Source organism: Cherax quadricarinatus, unplaced genomic scaffold, assembly GCF_038502225.1.
Source record: "Cherax quadricarinatus isolate ZL_2023a unplaced genomic scaffold, ASM3850222v1 Contig380, whole genome shotgun sequence".
NCBI lineage: Eukaryota > Metazoa > Arthropoda > Malacostraca > Decapoda > Parastacidae > Cherax > Cherax quadricarinatus.
Window position 1 is genome coordinate 156,475 of NW_027195406.1, and position 17,976 is coordinate 174,450.

A 17,976-nucleotide genomic window follows, 5' to 3' on the forward strand; every position below is an offset into this window, starting at 1 on the left:
TCACACACACACACACACACACACACACACACACACACTCACACACACACACACACACACACACACACACACACACACACACACACACACACACACACACACACACACACACACACACACACACACACACACACACACACACATACACACACACACACATACACACACACACTCACACACACACACACACACACACACACACACACACACACACACACACACACATACACACACACATACACACACACACACATACACACACACACTCACACACACACACACACTCACACACACACACACACACATACACACACACACACATACACACACACACACACACACACACACACACACACACACACACACACACACACACACACACACACACACACACACACACACACACACACTCACACACACACACACACACACACACACACACACACACACACACACACACACACACACACACATACACACACACACACATACACACACACACACACACACACACACACACACACACACACACACACACACACACACACACACACACACACACACACTGGCCTTGACTGTGGGAACAGCAGGAATTGAGAAGGATGTGAGTCATGGCACACCATGGCTGGCTGGCACTATCATAGTCACCATGGCTGACTGGCATTACCATAGTCACCATGACTGGCTGGCACTATGATAGTCATCATGGCTGGCTGGCACTACCATAGTCACCATGGCTGACTGGCACTACCATAGTCACCATGGCTGACTGGCACTACCATAGTCACCATGACTGGCTGGCACTATGATAGTCATCATGGCTGGCTGGCACTACCATAGTCACCATGGCTGACTGGCACTACCATAGTCACCATGGCTGGCTGGCACTGCCATAGTCACCATGGCTGACTGGCACTTCCATAGTCGCCATGGCTGGTTGGCATTACCATAGTCACCATGGCTGGCTGGTTGGCATTACCATAGTCACCATGGCTGGCTGGCACTACCATAGTCACCATGGCTGGCTGGCACTACCATAGTCGCCATGGCTGGTTGGCATTACCATAGTCACCATGGCTGGCTGGTTGGCATTACGATAGTCACCATGGCTGGCTGGTTGGCATTACCATAGTCTCCATGGCTGGCTGGCACTACCATAGTCACCATGGCTGGCTGGCACTACCATAGTCACCATAAGTGAAACATAGCTTGACAAAACTCTACACAGAGCCCAGACATGACTTAACAAAGCTCTTTCTCTCTATCCTAATTCTCCTGAAGTCGGCTCCTGTTGAGCCAGGCTGTGATGCCAGAGTGCGACTGCCAGCTGCCGGCACCAGATTCTGCCTATAGGAATTAATTTTTTAATGTTTTAAGAGTAGAAAAGACATATAACGGAGTACGGCGCTTCTTCCGTTTATATACGGAAAAAATTTTCTTCCCTAGCAGCGAGGCGATGAACCCGTATGGGTCATTCTGAGGAGTGATGAAGGCTTGTTCCTCCGTCACACTAATAGTTGAAGGGATCAGTCCCATCATTGGGTGCGAAGGTTCGAAGACGGAACTCACAGTCGGGAGAGACTATCGTCTCAGCGTTATCTCCAAGGATTTCCTGGGCAGGATTTATCTCCCAGGGCGGAGGGATATAGCCCAGCATCCCCGTAGGAAGAGATGTTGTCTTGAGAGTGCTACCAGGATGCCAGATGTTATCTTGACCAGGCAGGAGCTGAGGTGTGGTGGTGGTGGTAGTACTGGTAGTTGTGGTAGTACTGGTAGTTGTGGTACTACTGATAGTTGTGGTATTACTGGCAGTTGTTGTAATACTGGTAGTTGTTGTAATACTGGTAGTTGTTGTAATACTGGTAGTTGTTGTAATACTGGTAGTTGTTGTAATACTGGTAGTTGTGGTACTACTGGTAGTTGTTGTAATACTGGTAGTTGTTGTAATACTGGTAGTTGTTGTAATACTGGTAGTTGTGGTATTACTGGTAGTTGTTGTAATACTGGTAGTTGTTGTAATACTGGTAGTTGTTGTAATACTGGTAGTTGTGGTATTACTGGTAGTTGTTGTAATACTGGTAGTTGTTGTAATACTGGTAGTTGTTGTAATACTGGTAGTTGTTGTAATACTGGTAGTTGTGGTATTACTGGTAGTTGTTGTAATACTGGTAGTTGTTGTAATACTGGTAGTTGTTGTAATACTGGTAGTTGTGGTAGTTTTACACAAATCCTTCAGCACCTAAAGTCAGTTCCTGATCAGCCGGGCTGTGGCTCGTACGTTGGTTTGCGTGCAGCCAGCAGCAACAGCCTGGTTGATCAGGCGCTGATCCACCAGGAGGCCTGGTCACAGACCGGGCCGCGGGGGCGTTGACCCCTGGAACTCTCTCCAGGTAAACTCCAGGTAATACCCAGACCCTACATCAATTATATTGACTTCTACATCAATTACATTGACTCGAGGACAATTATATTGACTTCTACATCAATTACATTGACTCGAGGACAATTATATTGACTTCTACATCAATTACATTGACTTGAGGACAATTATATTGACTTCTACATCAATTACATTGACTTGAGGACAATTATATTGACTTCTACATCAATTACATTGACTCGAGGACAATTATATTGACTTCTACATCAATTACATTGACTTGAGGACAATTATATTGACTTTTACATCAATTACATTGACTCGAGGACAATTATATTGACTTCTACATCAATTACATTGACTTTGAGGTTAATTAAGCGTCTAACACTGACTAGTGAAGTCACTTAGAAGAGAGAGAGAGAGACTTACCTTGAGGCGGTAGGATGCCTTGTCTCTGTTGTTCCTTATTTCTGTACCTTGTGGAGAGCACCCGAGCCATGGTGTGTACTGCTTCTTCTAATTCTGACTCTCCTCCTCCTCCTCCTCCTCCTCCTCCTCCTCCTCCTCCTCCAAACACTCGTCACTTCTCTGCTCCCTCTTATGTTATCTAGATTTCATTCTCAATGGATGGTGTCACGTATTTTCTTTCTATATATTTCCGTTTTTCACTTTCGTTACTTTCTCTCCTCTGTTCCCTCTTCCATTATCCACACTTTCTCACTCCCATCTTCGTCTCTTGTGCTTTTCTTACGCTTTTATTGACGTCTGGTTATTGTTTTCTTTGCACTGTCTCCCTACATTCTGAAGTTATGGGAGTGCTGCTACTCTACCTTCACTCCTGGCAGGGGTAGGAAGAGGAGGAGGAGGCAGAGGAAGAGGAACAGGAGGAAGAGGAGGAGTTGAAGAGGTAGCTGGACCATAATAGCTTCTAGCTTCATGCCTCACACCTCTCTCTCTCTTATTTTAATCCTCCTTATTTGTTATTCCCCTTCTTTCTTCTAAATTTCCTACCCTGCTATCACCTCTTAACACTTCTCCTCCTCCTCCTCCTCCTCCTCCTCCTCCTCCTTCTCCTCTTCTTCCTTCTCGTTTTCTCCTTCGTTCCATAGGCTATTCCTTCATTCCATTCACTTTGAAGTGTAAATTCGACAGCGACACATTTCAGACCTTATAGGTCTAGTTCACATTTTTTTAAGACCTAGGCAGTTTTAGGTCACATGTGATGTGGATAGACAGCTTAATTATTATTGTCTGTGTTAGATACCTGAACGAATTAGTATATTCAGTAGTGCTTTAAACACACACGTACATTGAAAAGGCGGGGCCAGGAGCTGTGACTCGACCCCTGCAACCACAACCAGGTGAGTACACACATACATCCAGTCAGTCTGACTCACCAGATATGTGATACCACTAAGCTACACTTTTCTTTTTGCCCATTTCTCCTGACGAACAAAAACACCGCCAGCCGTCTCTCTGTCTATATCTCTGTCTCTCTCTGTATTCTGTCTCTCATTTGTTCTGTCGTTCGGTTCGTTTAAATCTCATTCTCTGTTGCCCCTGTTCACCTAGCAGTAAATAGGTACTGTGGTGCTAGTCTCCTTATACCTCTAGTTTATATATACTGTGATGTGTATGTCTCTCAGTGTATATACACTGATATGTCTCTCATTGTGTATACACTGTGATGTGTCTCTAAGTGTATATACACTGTGATGTGTCTCTAAGTGTATATACACTGTGATGTGTCTCTCAGTGTATATACACTGAGATGTGTCTCTCAGTGTATATACACTGTGATGTGTCTCTCAGTGTATATACACTGAGAGTTTAATCAGTATTTTAGTTATTAAAGTCTTCTTGACTGGTGGTGAGCAGGTGACATGCAGCCTTAATGACCCTCGTGTAGTAGATAGACTTTGAACCTAATTAGCCGCCAAACACACACACACACACACTACCCAAAGGCCACAATTCACTAACAGCAATAAGTTCGTAGGTCCACAATACCTACCATCCATGTTATTGTTCGGCACACCTCTCACCTCACCTACAATGTGTACACTGGTGTATGTACACATTGTAGGTGAGGTTAGAGGTCCGTACACGGGTGTGTACATATTGTACATGAGGTTAGAGAAACGTACACTGGTGTGTACTCATTGTAGGTGATGTTAGAGACGCGTACACGGGTGTGTACTAGACTACGCTAATGCGCAAGTCAACTGTGAGTGTTGTGTGAAGACCAGACCTGTTATGGTGGTACCAGGGTCATGGTGCACTTGTGAGGGGAGAGTGAGGGGTGAGGGGAGAGGAGAATGAGGGGATAGTGAGGGGATAGTGAGGGGAGAGTAAGCTGTAATAGCCGAATATTTACTACAATAGTAGTAGTAGTGGCAGTATTAATAATAGTATTAGTAGTGCTGGTAGTAATAGTTGCATTAGTAAGTAGAGATGAGAGGCAGGAGATGAGAGGCAGGAGATGAGAGGCAGGAGATGAGAGGCAGGAGATGAGAGGCAGGAGATGAGAGGCAGGAGATGAGAGGCAGGAGATGAGAGGCAGGAGATGAGAGGCAGGAGATGAGAGGCAGGAGATGAGAGGCAGGAGATGAGAGGCAGGAGATGAGAGGCAGGAGATGAGAGGCAGGAGATGAGAGGCAGGAGATGAGAGATGCTGGTGTTCCTCCCGGGAGATAATTGCTAGAGGCTTGCAGTGTCTACCAACTGAAAAACAATCATGTACACTGACCTTGTGTGTGTGTGTGTGTGTGTGTGTGTGTGTGTGTGTGTGTGTGTGTGTACTCACCTAATTGTGGTTGCAGGGGTCGAGACTCAGCTCCTGGCCCCGCCTCTTCACTGAGTGCTACTAGATCCTCGCTCTCCCTGCTCCATGAATTTTATCATACCTCTGCTTAAAGCTATGTATGGATCCTGCCTCCACTACATCGCTTCCCAAACTATTCCACTTCCTGACTACTCTGTGGCTGAAGAAATACTTCCTGTGTGTGTGTGTGTGTGTGTGTGTGTGTGTGTGTGTGTGTGTGTGTGTGTGTGTGTGTGTGTGTGTTTAGGATGAAAGAACAGTGAATGAAATGAATGATTGAGTAATGAGATGAAGGAAGTGTCGTAGCAAAACAAGGAGAGAGAATGAAGTGAAGGAAGGAGTGAAGGAAGGTATGAAGAAGTGAAGGAAAGCCTGAAGGAAGGCATGATAGCAATGAAGGAAGGGTTGAAGGAAGTGAAAGAGGGCATGAAGGAAATGGAGGAAGGGATGAAGGATGTGAAGGAAAGAATGATGGAAGTGAAGGAAGAGATGAAGGAAGTAAAGTTGGAACTTATGCTAGGTGAAGGCTAGCCCACCCCCTGTGCTTGTGGGCGGCCCACCCATACACCCACCCACCCAGGGCGTAGTCAAGCCACCCACCCGGGCCTTAAGGTCCATCCCCGTACCATCTTGGGTCCAGTTTTTGCTGTGGTACAGAGATGCACGCGGGGGGTAAGGAGGTGGGCAGGGTGGGTGGGCAGGATAGGCAGGGAGGGTGGGTGAATGGGCAGAGGAGTGGTTGGCAGCCATGTTTGTGTATGAGTGGGTGGGTACACACACGCATACATACACACACGGGGACAGGAGCTATGAATCGACCCCTGCAACCACAATTAGGTGAGTACACGCACACACATACATGTATATACACACACAGGGACGGGAAATCCTGTGTCACAAACCTACTGGAGTTCTATGACATGGTGACAGCAGTAAGACAAGAGAGAGAGGGGTGGGTGGATTGCATTTTCTTGGACTGCAAGAAGGCGTTTGACACAGTTCCACACAAGAGATTGGTGCAAAAACTGGAGGACCAAGCAGGGATAACAGGGAAGGCACTACAATGGATCATGGAATACTTTTCAGGAAGACAGCAGCGAGTCATGGTACGTGGCGAGGTGTCAGAGTGGGCACCTGTGACCAGCGAGGTCCCGCAGGGGTCAGTCCTAGGACCAGTGCTGTTTCTGGTATTTGTGAACGACATGACGGAAGGAATAGACTCTGAGGTGTCCCTGTTTGCAGATGACGTGAAGTTGATGAGAAGAATTCACTCGATCGAAGACCAGGCAGAACTACAAAGGGATCTGGACAGGCTGCAGACCTGGTCCAGCAATTGGCTCCTGGAGTTCAATCCCACCAAGTGCAAAGTCATGAAGATTGGGGAAGGGCAAAGAAGGCCGCAGACGGAGTACAGTCTAGGGGGTCAGAGACTACAAACCTCACTCAAGGAAAAAGATCTTGGGGTGAGTATAACACCGGGCACATCTCCTGAAGCGCACATCAACCAAATAACTGCTGCAGCATATGGGCGCCTAGCAAACCTCAGAACAGCATTCCGACATCTTAATAAGGAATCATTCAGGACCCTGTACACCGTGTATGTTAGGCCCATATTGGAGTATGCGGCACCAGTTTGGAACCCACACCTAGCCAAGCACGTGAAGAAACTAGAGAAAGTGCAAAGGTTTGCAACAAGACTAGTCCCAGAGCTAAGAGGTATGTCCTACGAGGAGAGGTTAAGGGAAATCAACCTGACGACACTGGAGGACAGGAGAGATAGGGGGGACATGATAACGACATACAAAATACTGAGAGGAATTGACAAGGTGGACAAAGACAGGATGTTCCAGAGATTGGACACAGTAACAAGGGGACACAGTTGGAAGCTGAAGACACAGATGAATCACAGGGATGTTAGGAAGTATTTCTTCAGCCACAGAGTAGTCAGTAAGTGGAATAGTTTGGGAAGCGATGTAGTGGAGGCAGGATCCATACATAGCTTTAAGCAGAGGTATGATAAAGCTCACGGCTCAGGGAGAGTGACCTAGTAGCGATCAGTGAAGAGGCGGGGCCAGGAGCTCGGACTCGACCCCCGCAACCTCAACTAGGTGAGTACAACTAGGTGAGTACAGAACGAGTCATGGTATGCAGCGAGGTGTCAGAGTGGGCGCCTGTGACGAGTGAGGTTCCACAAGGGTCAGTCCTAGGACCGGTGCTGTTTCTGGTATATGTGAATGATATGACGGAAGGAATAGACTCAGAAGTGTCTATGTTTGCCGACGATGTGAGGTTAATCAGGATATTCGAAAGGACAGGCTGCAGGCCTGGTCCGACAAATGGCTCCTGGAGTTCAACCCCACCAAGTGCAAAGTTATGAAGATTGTGGAAGGACAAAGAAGACCGCAGACAGAGTACAGTCTAGGGAATCAAAGGCTGCAAACCACACTCAAGAGAAAGGATCTTGGGGTGAGCATCATACCGAGCACATCTCCTGAGGTGTACGTCAATCAAATAACTGCTGCAGCGTATGGGTGCCTGACAAACCTAGGAATAGTGTTCCAACACCTGAGTAACTAGTCATTCACCACACTGCACACCGTGTACGTCAGGCCCATATTGGAGTATGCAGCACCAGTATTCAAATTCAAATTCAAATTCAAATTCAAAGTTTATTCTCTATATTGATTACAATATTGAATTTACAGAATTTGGTTGTTGTGTGGTTTACATGTAGTTAAATAATGATTACAGAGTGTACCACTAGAACGCCTAGCATGGCTAGGCATTACAGAGTGTACCACTAGAGCGCCTAGCATGGCTAGGCATTACAGAGTGTACCACTAGAACGCCTAGCATGGCTAGGTATTTCGGGCATACTTAGTTTTATTCTTAATTGTAAATATTACAAATTATGAGGTAAGTTGGTATTATGGCTAAGTGACTAAATACTAGTTTGTGAGTTTAGCAATGTGAATGCTTTTGTTTTGGCACAGTACATAGTTTCAGTATTGGAGTATCACAGGATTCATTATTTTAAGATTGAGATTAATATTTCTGTTTATGGTCAAATGGGTGAGTGTAAGTGTGAACCACCAGGTGGTATTCGTGTAGTTAGTTGACGGGGTGTATCAGGGAGATAAGATGTTTTCTAATGGTAGTTTTGAAGGTGATGAATGTGTCTGCAGTTCTAGAGTTCTCAGGTAGAGTATTCTAGATTTTAGGGCCTTTGACATACATTGAATTTTTGTAAAGGTTTAGTCGGACACGAGGAATGTCGTAGAGATGTTTGTGTCTGGTGTTATGCCTGTGGGTTCTGTCACAACTATCAAGAAAGCGTTTTAGGTCAAGGTTGATATTAGAGTTTAAGGCCCTGTAGATGTAGATTGCACAGTAGTAAGTGTGGATGTACTGAACTGGGAGTAAGTTTAGGTCTATGAAGAGTGGGGGGGTGTGTTGCCAGGGATGGAGCCCACATCTAGTCAGGCACGTCAAGAAATTAGAGAAAGTGTAAAGGTTTGCAACAAGACTAGTCCCGGAACTAAAAGGAATGTCCTACGAGGAGAGGTTAAGAGAAATCAACCTGACGACACTGGAGGACAGGAGGTACACGGGGGACATGATAATGACGTATAAAATACTGAGAGGACAGAGACAGGATGTTTCAGAGATGTGACACAGCAACAAGAGGTCAAGTGAAATAGTCTGGAAAGTTAGTTAGTGGAAGCAGCTGAGAGAAGAGCTCAGAGTTGCTAAGATGGAGATACGGCGATTAACGGAGGAGAACAAGAGGATTCGTAGTAATCCTTCTGTTGTGAGTCCCCAGGTTAAGAGGGGAGCTTGGTCAGTGGCCGGGCAACATGGAACCAAGCTGAAGATCAAGAAAACGGTTGGAGAGGCAGAAACAACGAGAAACCAGAAGACTACCGTGGAAACTTCCAACTCATTCTCGGTGCTCCCTGACGAATGTGAGTGTTCTACTGGGAATGCCACAACGAGCACCAAAAAAGCATTGGCAGACGTGAGTAAGACATCCCTAGAAACCCCAACGAAGACCATCGAGAACGTCTTGACGAATTCTACAAGTGGTGTAATGCTACCTTGCGAATGTGAGTCGACTACTCGGAGCATCACGACGGACGACGCCAAGGAAGGTAAAAACATTGTTGTTGTTGGGGATAGCCAGATTAGGTACATGGATAGGGCATTCTGCTTGAAGGCTAGGAGTAGGAGGCAGAGAGTGTGTTTTCCTGGGGCTGGGATGAAGGATATTGTTAGCCGTCTGGATGACATCATGAGAGGTAATGGGAGCAATCCTATTATCTGTCTCAGTGCTGGAGGCAACGATGTTGGCAGACGTAGGAGTGAGGACCTGATTAGCAGGTATAGGTCAGCAATAGAGATAATTAGGAGGAAGGGTGGGAAACCTGTCATATGTGGCATTTTGCCAAGGAGAGGAGTTGGAAATGAATGGTTGTCCAGAGCAATTGGTGTCAATTGCTGGCTGGACAAATACTGTAAGGAAAATGCGGTAACATTCATTGACAACTGGGACCTCTTCTATGGCAGAAATGACATGTATGCCAGGGATGGGGTTCACTTATCTAGGTCTGGGGTGGGAGCACTGGCAACTGCAGTGGAGGGAGCTGTTAGGTCTTTAAACTAGGAATAGTTAGTGGTATGGGTTTTGGCGGGAAAACTGTGAAGTCGCAGGGTAGTAACATGAGTACTAGGAGAACTAGTAATAGGCAAAATGAGGTGGATATTGGAAAGCCAGTGGCACTAATTGACAAGGACAGTAATAGGTTTAGTGGAATAACAGAAAGGAGCAGGAAGGGTAAAGAGAGAGGAGGGTCATTAAATATTTATTACACAAATAGTCGCAGTGCTAGGAATAAGATGGACGAGTTGAGACTAGTTGCTAGTGCAGGTAACATAGATGTATTTGCCATTACTGAGACGTGGTTTAATTCAAAAAGTCGGGACATGCCTGCAGAATGTCACATTCAGGGTTTTAAATTGTTCCAAGTTGATAGAAGTGTCGGGAAGGGGGGTGGGGTGGCATTGTATGTCCGAGATCGCTTGAACTGTTGCATAAAAACGGGTATTAAGTCTGAAGTAACACATACAGAGTCTGTTTGGATAGAATTTTCAGAGGGGCATGAAAAATTAATTTTAGGTGTGATATACCGTCCCCCAAATTTAGATAGGGACCAAGGGAGACTACTATGGGAGGAAATTGTTAGGGCCACAAGGCACGATAATGTAGTAATTCTAGGAGACTTTAACTTTAGTCATATTGATTGGAATTTCTTGACTGGGAATTTAGAATCATACGATTTCTTGGAAGTAGTTCAGGATTGTTTTTTGAAGCAGTTTGTGACAGAACCTACAAGGGGTAATAACCTGCTTGACTTAGTTCTGGCAAACAATGAATCCCTTGTTAGTAATTTAGAAGTTTCAGAGGAACTGGGTGCTAGCGACCACAAATCAATTACATTTAGAATTGAATGGAAGTATGATAGTAGGGATAACTCAGTAACAGTCCCAGATTTTCGCTTAGCAGATTACGATGGGCTTAGAGAACACTTATCATCTGTTGACTGGGGTAACGAAGAGAGCTATCAATATGACAGTTTTCTGAACACAATACATGCTGCTCAAAGAACGTTTATCCCTTATAAGGAAATTAGATCAAATAGAAATGACCCAAAATGGATGAATAATAGGCTGAAATATCTACTAGGGCATAAGAAAGGAATTTATAGGCGTATCAAAAGAGGTGAGGGTCATCTTATGAATCAGTAAATTGACATTAAGAGGGACATTAAAAAGGGGATAAGAAAAGCTAAAAGGGACTATGAAATTAAAGTTGCTAGGGATTCTAAAGCTAACCCAAAAAGTTTTTTCCAGGTCTATAGAACAAAAGTCAGAGATAAGATAGGTCCCCTTAAAAATAACTATGGGCATCTTACTGACAAAGAGAATGAAATGTGCTCGATTTTAAATAATTATTTTCTCTCGGTTTTTACACAGGAAGACACTAATAATATTCTGGTAATTAATTTTTATAGTGGATCAGAAGAAGATAAATTATGTAACATCACAGTCACTAGTGAAATGGTTGTGAAGCAGATAGACAGACTGAAGCAAAATAAGTCACCGGGTCCTGATGAGGTTTTTTCAAGGGTTCTTAAGGAATGCAAAATGGAAGTCTGTGAACCATTAACTAATATTTTTAATTTATCTCTTCAAACAGGTGTAGTGTCTGATATGTGGAAGATGGCTAATGTAATTCCTATTTTTAAAACAGGGGACAAGTCGTTACCGTCAAATTACCGCCCAATAAGCCTGACCTCAATTGTAGGCAAATTACTAGTCAATTATAGCTCAAATTATAAGAAGCCATCTCGATAAGCATAGCTTGATTAAGGATACTCAGCATGGATTCACAAGAGGCCGGTCTTGTCTAACTAATTTATTAACTTTCTTCAGTAAAGCTTTTGAGGCTGTTGACCACAATAAAGAATTTGATATTATTTACTTAGATTTTAGTAAGGCTTTTGATAGAGTTCCGCACCATAGACTGTTAAAGAAAGTGGCAGCTCATGGCATTGGGGGAAAAGTGCTCTCGTGGATCGAATCATGGCTCACAGACAGGAAGCAAAGAGTGTCCATAAATGGGGTTAAATCCGAGTGGGGATCAGTAACAAGTGGCGTTCCACAGGGATCAGTCTTGGGCCCGTTGTTGTTTATAATATATATCAATGATCTTGATGAAGGAATTACTAGTGATATTAGCAAATTCGCCGATGACACGAAGATAGGTAGGATAATTGATTCAAACGTTGATGTTAGGGAACTTCAGGAGGATTTAGACAAACTCTACTCTTGGTCAGAAAAGTGGCAGATGCAGTTCAATGTAGATAAATGCAAGGTTCTGAAGCTCGGGAGTGTCCATAACCCTAGCACTTATAAGTTAAATAATGTAGAACTTAGCCATACAGATTGCGAAAAGGACTTGGGGGTTATGGTAAGCAGCAACCTTAAACCAAGACAGCAATGCCTAAGCGTACGTAATAAGGCAAATAGATTACTGGGATTTATATCAAGAAGTGTAAGCAACAGAAGTCCAGAGGTCATACTGCAGCTTTATACATCATTAGTAAGGCCTCACCTAGATTATGCAGCTCAGTTCTGGTCTCCATATTACAGAATGGACATAAATTCGTTAGAAAACATTCAGCGTAGGATGACTAAATTAATACATAGCATTAGAAATCTTCCTTATGAAGAAAGATTGAAGACTCTTAAGTTACATTCACTTGTTAGACGAAGAATGAGGGGAGACCTGATCGAAGTGTATAAGTGGAAGATAGGTATTAATAAAGGGGATATTAATAAGGTCTTGAGGATGTCTCTCCAAGAGAGAACCCGCAGTAATGGATTTAAATTAGATAAGTTTAGATTTAGAAAGGACACAGGAAAGTATTGGTTTGGAAATAGGGTAGTTGATGAGTGGAACAGTCTACCTAGTTGGGTTATTGAGGCTGGGACTTTGGGTAGTTTCAAATCTAGGTTGGATAAGTACATGAGTGGGAGGTGTGGAAAAAGACACTTATGTACAGTTCAGGACATTTATTAAAGGAAACGTTTCGCCACGAGTGGCTTCTTCAGTCCTAATACAGAGAAAACTAAGAAAACACACATATATATAGTGGTGGGAGTCAGGTGATGTGAAGCGTGGGTAGAGGTGGTAATAGTAGTAGTAGTAGTAATGGAACTAAGGAGGTGAGGTTAGAGAGGGACCTGCTGGCATCAAGTAACACCAGTTCCCAGGATGGGTAATATCCTCTTGCTTAGTAATTTTGAAATACTGTAACTACCGGATTTTTGCTTTATAGTGTTACTGACAGAAATTAGTGCAGCTTCAATGCATTTTCTCCGTCTTAAGTCGTCTTCTTTAATAACTAGTTTAGCTTCATTGAATTTCATGAGGTGTCCAACATCGTCTCTATGTTGAACACATGCGTTTTTGCGGTCATCATTTCTGCAAGCATTTTTGTGTTCTGCTATTCTAATGTCCAGAGTTCTGGCTGTTTCCCCTACATATACTTTGTCACACCCCCCACATGGTATAGTGTAGATTCCTGCACTTGTGCCGGAATCATGCTTGGGTTTTTGTATCAGGTTCCTAATAGTAGTTGAAGAGCTGGTAGATATTTTAGCCAGTTTTCTGTCAAACATTTTTGAAACATTAGTGGCAACGTTGCTGACCGGTAAAACGATGTAACTTGGAGGCTTTTCTTCAATTTGATAGGTGTTGGTCTTGCTGAGGATACGTGTTGCACGTTTCCTGCAGTCACGTATGAAGTGTAGGGGAAAGTGTAGTGAACTAAAAGAGTTGGTGATGTATGTACATTCTTCTTCGAGGAACTGCGGACTGGAAATTCTGTAGGCTCTCAGAAAGAAGCCAATAACTACCCCTCTTTTAGTTCTTGTGTCATGGTGAGAGAAGAAATGTAGAAGATCATTCTTGTAGGTAGGCTTCCGGTAGACTTTAAAAGAAAGTTTGCTTTCCCCTGTGCGTAAGAGAAGAGAAGAGAAGAGAAAAGGGAAAGCAAACTTTCTTTTAAAGTCTACCGGAAGCCTACCTACAAGAATGATCTTCTACATTTCTTCTCTCACCATGACACAAGAACTAAAAGAGGGGTAGTTATTGGCTTCTTTCTGAGAGCCTACAGAATTTCCAGTCCGCAGTTCCTCGAAGAAGAATGTACATACATCACCAACTCTTTTAGTTCACTACACTTTCCCCTACACTTCATACGTGACTGCAGGAAACGTGCAACACGTATCCTCAGCAAGACCAACACCTATCAAATTGAAGAAAAGCCTCCAAGTTACATCGTTTTACCGGTCAGCAACGTTGCCACTAATGTTTCAAAAATGTTTGACAGAAAACTGGCTAAAATATCTACCAGCTCTTCAACTACTATTAGGAACCTGATACAAAAACCCAAGCATGATTCCGGCACAAGTGCAGGAATCTACACTATACCATGTGGGGGGTGTGACAAAGTATATGTAGGGGAAACAGCCAGAACTCTGGACATTAGAATAGCAGAACACAAAAATGCTTGCAGAAATGATGACCGCAAAAACGCATGTGTTCAACATAGAGACGATGTTGGACACCTCATGAAATTCAATGAAGCTAAACTAGTTATTAAAGAAGACGACTTAAGACGGAGAAAATGCATTGAAGCTGCACTAATTTCTGTCAGTAACACTATAAAGCAAAAATCCGGTAGTTACAGTATTTCAAAATTACTAAGCAAGAGGATATTACCCATCCTGGGAACTGGTGTTACTTGATGCCAGCAGGTCCCTCTCTAACCTCACCTCCTTAGTTCCATTACTACTACTACTACTATTACCACCTCTACCCACGCTTCACATCACCTGACTCCCACCACTATATATATGTGTGTTTTCTTAGTTTTCTCTGTATTAGGACTGAAGAAGCCACTCGTGGCGAAACGTTTCCTTTAATAAATGTCCTGAACTGTACATAAGTGTCTTTTTCCACATCTTGTCGGTATCACCATACCATTTCCTCATGAGTGGGAGGGGTTGGATTTGAGTGGGACTTTCACATCAGAGCTTATTTCTTGGGTGGCATTGAAAATTGGGTTGGACAAATGTTTTGTTAGTGGGATGAATTGTAAAGGACCTGCCTAGTATGGGCCAACAGGCCTCCTGCAGTGTTCCTCCTTTCTTATGTTCTTATGTTATGTTAAGAAGAGGTATGATAAAGCGCATGGAGCGGGGAGAGAGTAGACCTAGTGGCGGCCAGAGAAGAGGCGGGGACAGGAGCTATGACTCGACCCCTGCAACCACAAATATTTGAGTACACACACACACACACACACACACACACACACACACACACACACACACACACACACACACACACACACACACAGCAGTAAGACAAGAGAGAGAGAGGGGTGGGTGGATTGCATTTTCTTGGACTGCAAGAAGGCGTTTGACACAGTTCCACAAAAGAGATTGGTGCAAAAACTGGAGGACCAAGCAGGGATAACAGGGAAGGCACTACAATGGATCAGGGAATACTTGTCAGGAAGACAGCAGCGAGTCATGGTACGTGGTGAGGTGTAAGAGTGGGCACCTGTGACCAGCGGGGTCCCGCAGGGGTCAGTCCTAGGACCAGTGCTGTTTCTGGTATTTGTGAACGACATGACGGAAGGAATAGACTCTGAGGTGTCCCTGTTTGCAGATGACGTGAAGTTGATGAGAAGAATTCACTCGATCGAAGACCAGGCAGAACTACAAAGGGATCTGGACAGGCTGCAGATCTGGTCCAGCAATTGGCTCCTGGAGTTCAATCCCACTAAGTGCAAAGTCATGAAGATTGGGGAAGGGCAAAGAAGGCCGCAGACGGAGTACAGTCTAGGGGGTCAGAGACTACAAACCTCACTCAAGGAAAAAGATCTTGGGGTGAGTATAACACCAGGCACATCTCCTGAAGCGCACATCAACCAAATAACTGCTGCAGCATATGGGCGCCTAGCAAACCTCAGAACAGCATTCCGACATCTTAATAAGGAATCATTCAGGACCCTGTACACCGTGTACGTTAGGCCCACATTGGAGTATGCGGCACCAGTTTGGAACCCACACCTAGCCAAGCACGTAAAGAAACTAGAGAAAGTGCAAAGGTTTGCAACAAGACTAGTCCCAGAGCTAAGAGGTATGTCCTACGAGGAGAGGTTAAGGGAAATCAACCTGACGACACTGGAGGACAGGAAAGATAGGGGGGACATGATAACGACATACAAAATACTGAGAGGAATTGACAAGGTGGACAAAGACAGGATGTTCCAGAGATTGGACACAGTAACAAGGGGACACAGTTGGAAGCTGAAGACACAGATGAATCACAGGGATGTTAGGAAGTATTTCTTCAGCCACAGAGTAGTCAGTAAGTGGAATAGTTTGGGAAGAGATGTAGTGGAGGCAGGATCCATACATAGCTTTAAGCAGAGGTATGATAAAGCTCACGGCTCAGGGAGAGTGACCTAGTAGCGATCAGTGAAGAGGCGGGGCCAGGAGCTCGGACTCGACCCCCGCAACCTCAACTAGGTGAGTACAACTAGGTGAGTACACACACACACACACACACACACACATACACACACACACACACACGCACACACACACACACACACACACACACACACACACACACACACACACACACACACACACACACACACACACACACACACACACACACACACACACACACACACAATCTAGTAGCGATCAGTGAAGAGGCGGGGCCAGGAGCTCGGACTCGACCCCCGCAACCTCAACTAGGTGAGTACAACTAGGTGAGTACACACACACACACACACACACACACACACACATCACATCACATTCGCCTCAGACATCTCGGTATGTGACATCCCCCGGGGAATATAGCATCTGCTACATTAATCAGAGAACGGGTGGAAGGAGAGGATTTGAACCGGAGTCCTGTCACTTGTTGGCAATCGCGTATCGCGACTTCCTCGATCTACGGCACTAAATTTTCCTCGCGGAACACTCGCGGTGGCGATTCCGCAGGGATTCCGGTAGCGTAGGTTGGAAACCCTGGGTCTCTAACACCGTGTAAACCATGGGGCTGGCACACTGGAGGCTTCACTAACACTGGTACGCGAGTCGGGGTTTCACTTCTATCTGTTCTGTCTTCCGCTGCTGACAAATAAAGTACCGCCCGCACCCAGTGTGCCACCCGGGCACACCAGGTGTTACTTTTACACCACGTGTTGATGCACCACAGAAAATGAGGAGCGGGTCCTCCTCTCACTAGCTGAGTCAAGGTAGCACTGAGCTGGCTACCACCATCGCTACGCTACCTGCATCACTACCAGCTACCACTATCGCTACGCTACCTGCATCACTACCAGCTACCACTATCGCTACGCTGCCTGCATCACTACCAGCTACCACCATCGCTACGCTACCTGCATCACTACCAGCTACCACTATCGCTACGCTACCTGCATCACTACCAGCTACCACTATCGCTACGCTACCTGCATCACTACCAGCTACCACCATCGCTACGCTACCTGCATCACTACCAGCTACCACCATCGCTACGCTACCTGCATCACTACCAGCTACCACTATCGCTACGCTACCTGCATCACTACCAGCTACCACCATCGCTACGCTACCTGCATCACTACCAGCTACCACTATCGCTACGCTGCCTGCATCACTACCAGCTACCACCATCGCTACGCTACCTGCATCACTACCAGCTACCACTATCGCTACGCTACCTGCATCACTACCAGCTACCACTATCGCTACGCTACCTGCATCACTACCAGCTACCACTATCGCTACGCTGCCTGCATCACTACCAGCTACCACCATCGCTACGCTACCTGCATCACTACCAGCTACCACTATCGCTACGCTACCTGCATCACTACCAGCTACCACTATCGCTACGCTACCTGCATCACTACCAGCTACCACCATCGCTACGCTACCTGCATCACTACCAGCTACCACTATCGCTACGCTACCTGCATCACTACCAGCTACCACCAGTGCTACGCTACCTGCATCACTACCAGCTACCACCATCGCTACGCTACCTGCATCACTACCAGCTACCACCATCGCTACGCTACCTGCATCACTACCAGCTACCACTATCGCTACG

At 45.2% G+C, this 17,976-nt stretch overlaps 1 protein-coding gene across 6 annotated transcripts in view; it reads right to left on the reverse strand.

The window, feature by feature from the left end:
- LOC128703777 (calpain-9-like) overlaps window positions 1-17,124 on the reverse strand; it is a 169,786-nt gene extending 152,662 nt beyond the window's left edge. The window contains exons 1-2 of one of the 6 annotated variants that reach the window (XM_070080384.1): window positions 17,072-17,124; window positions 2,810-3,631 (exon numbers count right to left, since the gene is read on the reverse strand). In XM_070080384.1, the coding sequence (XP_069936485.1) occupies window positions 2,810-2,879 (70 nt within the window). In that variant the 5' untranslated portion in view covers window positions 2,880-3,631; window positions 17,072-17,124. Of the gene's footprint in view, window positions 1-2,809; window positions 3,645-16,942 lie in introns of all 6 variants that reach the window. The other 5 variants (XM_070080389.1, XM_070080385.1, XM_070080388.1 and 2 more) reach the window with 5 other exon arrangements.
- Window positions 17,125-17,976: the final 852 nt, after the last annotated feature.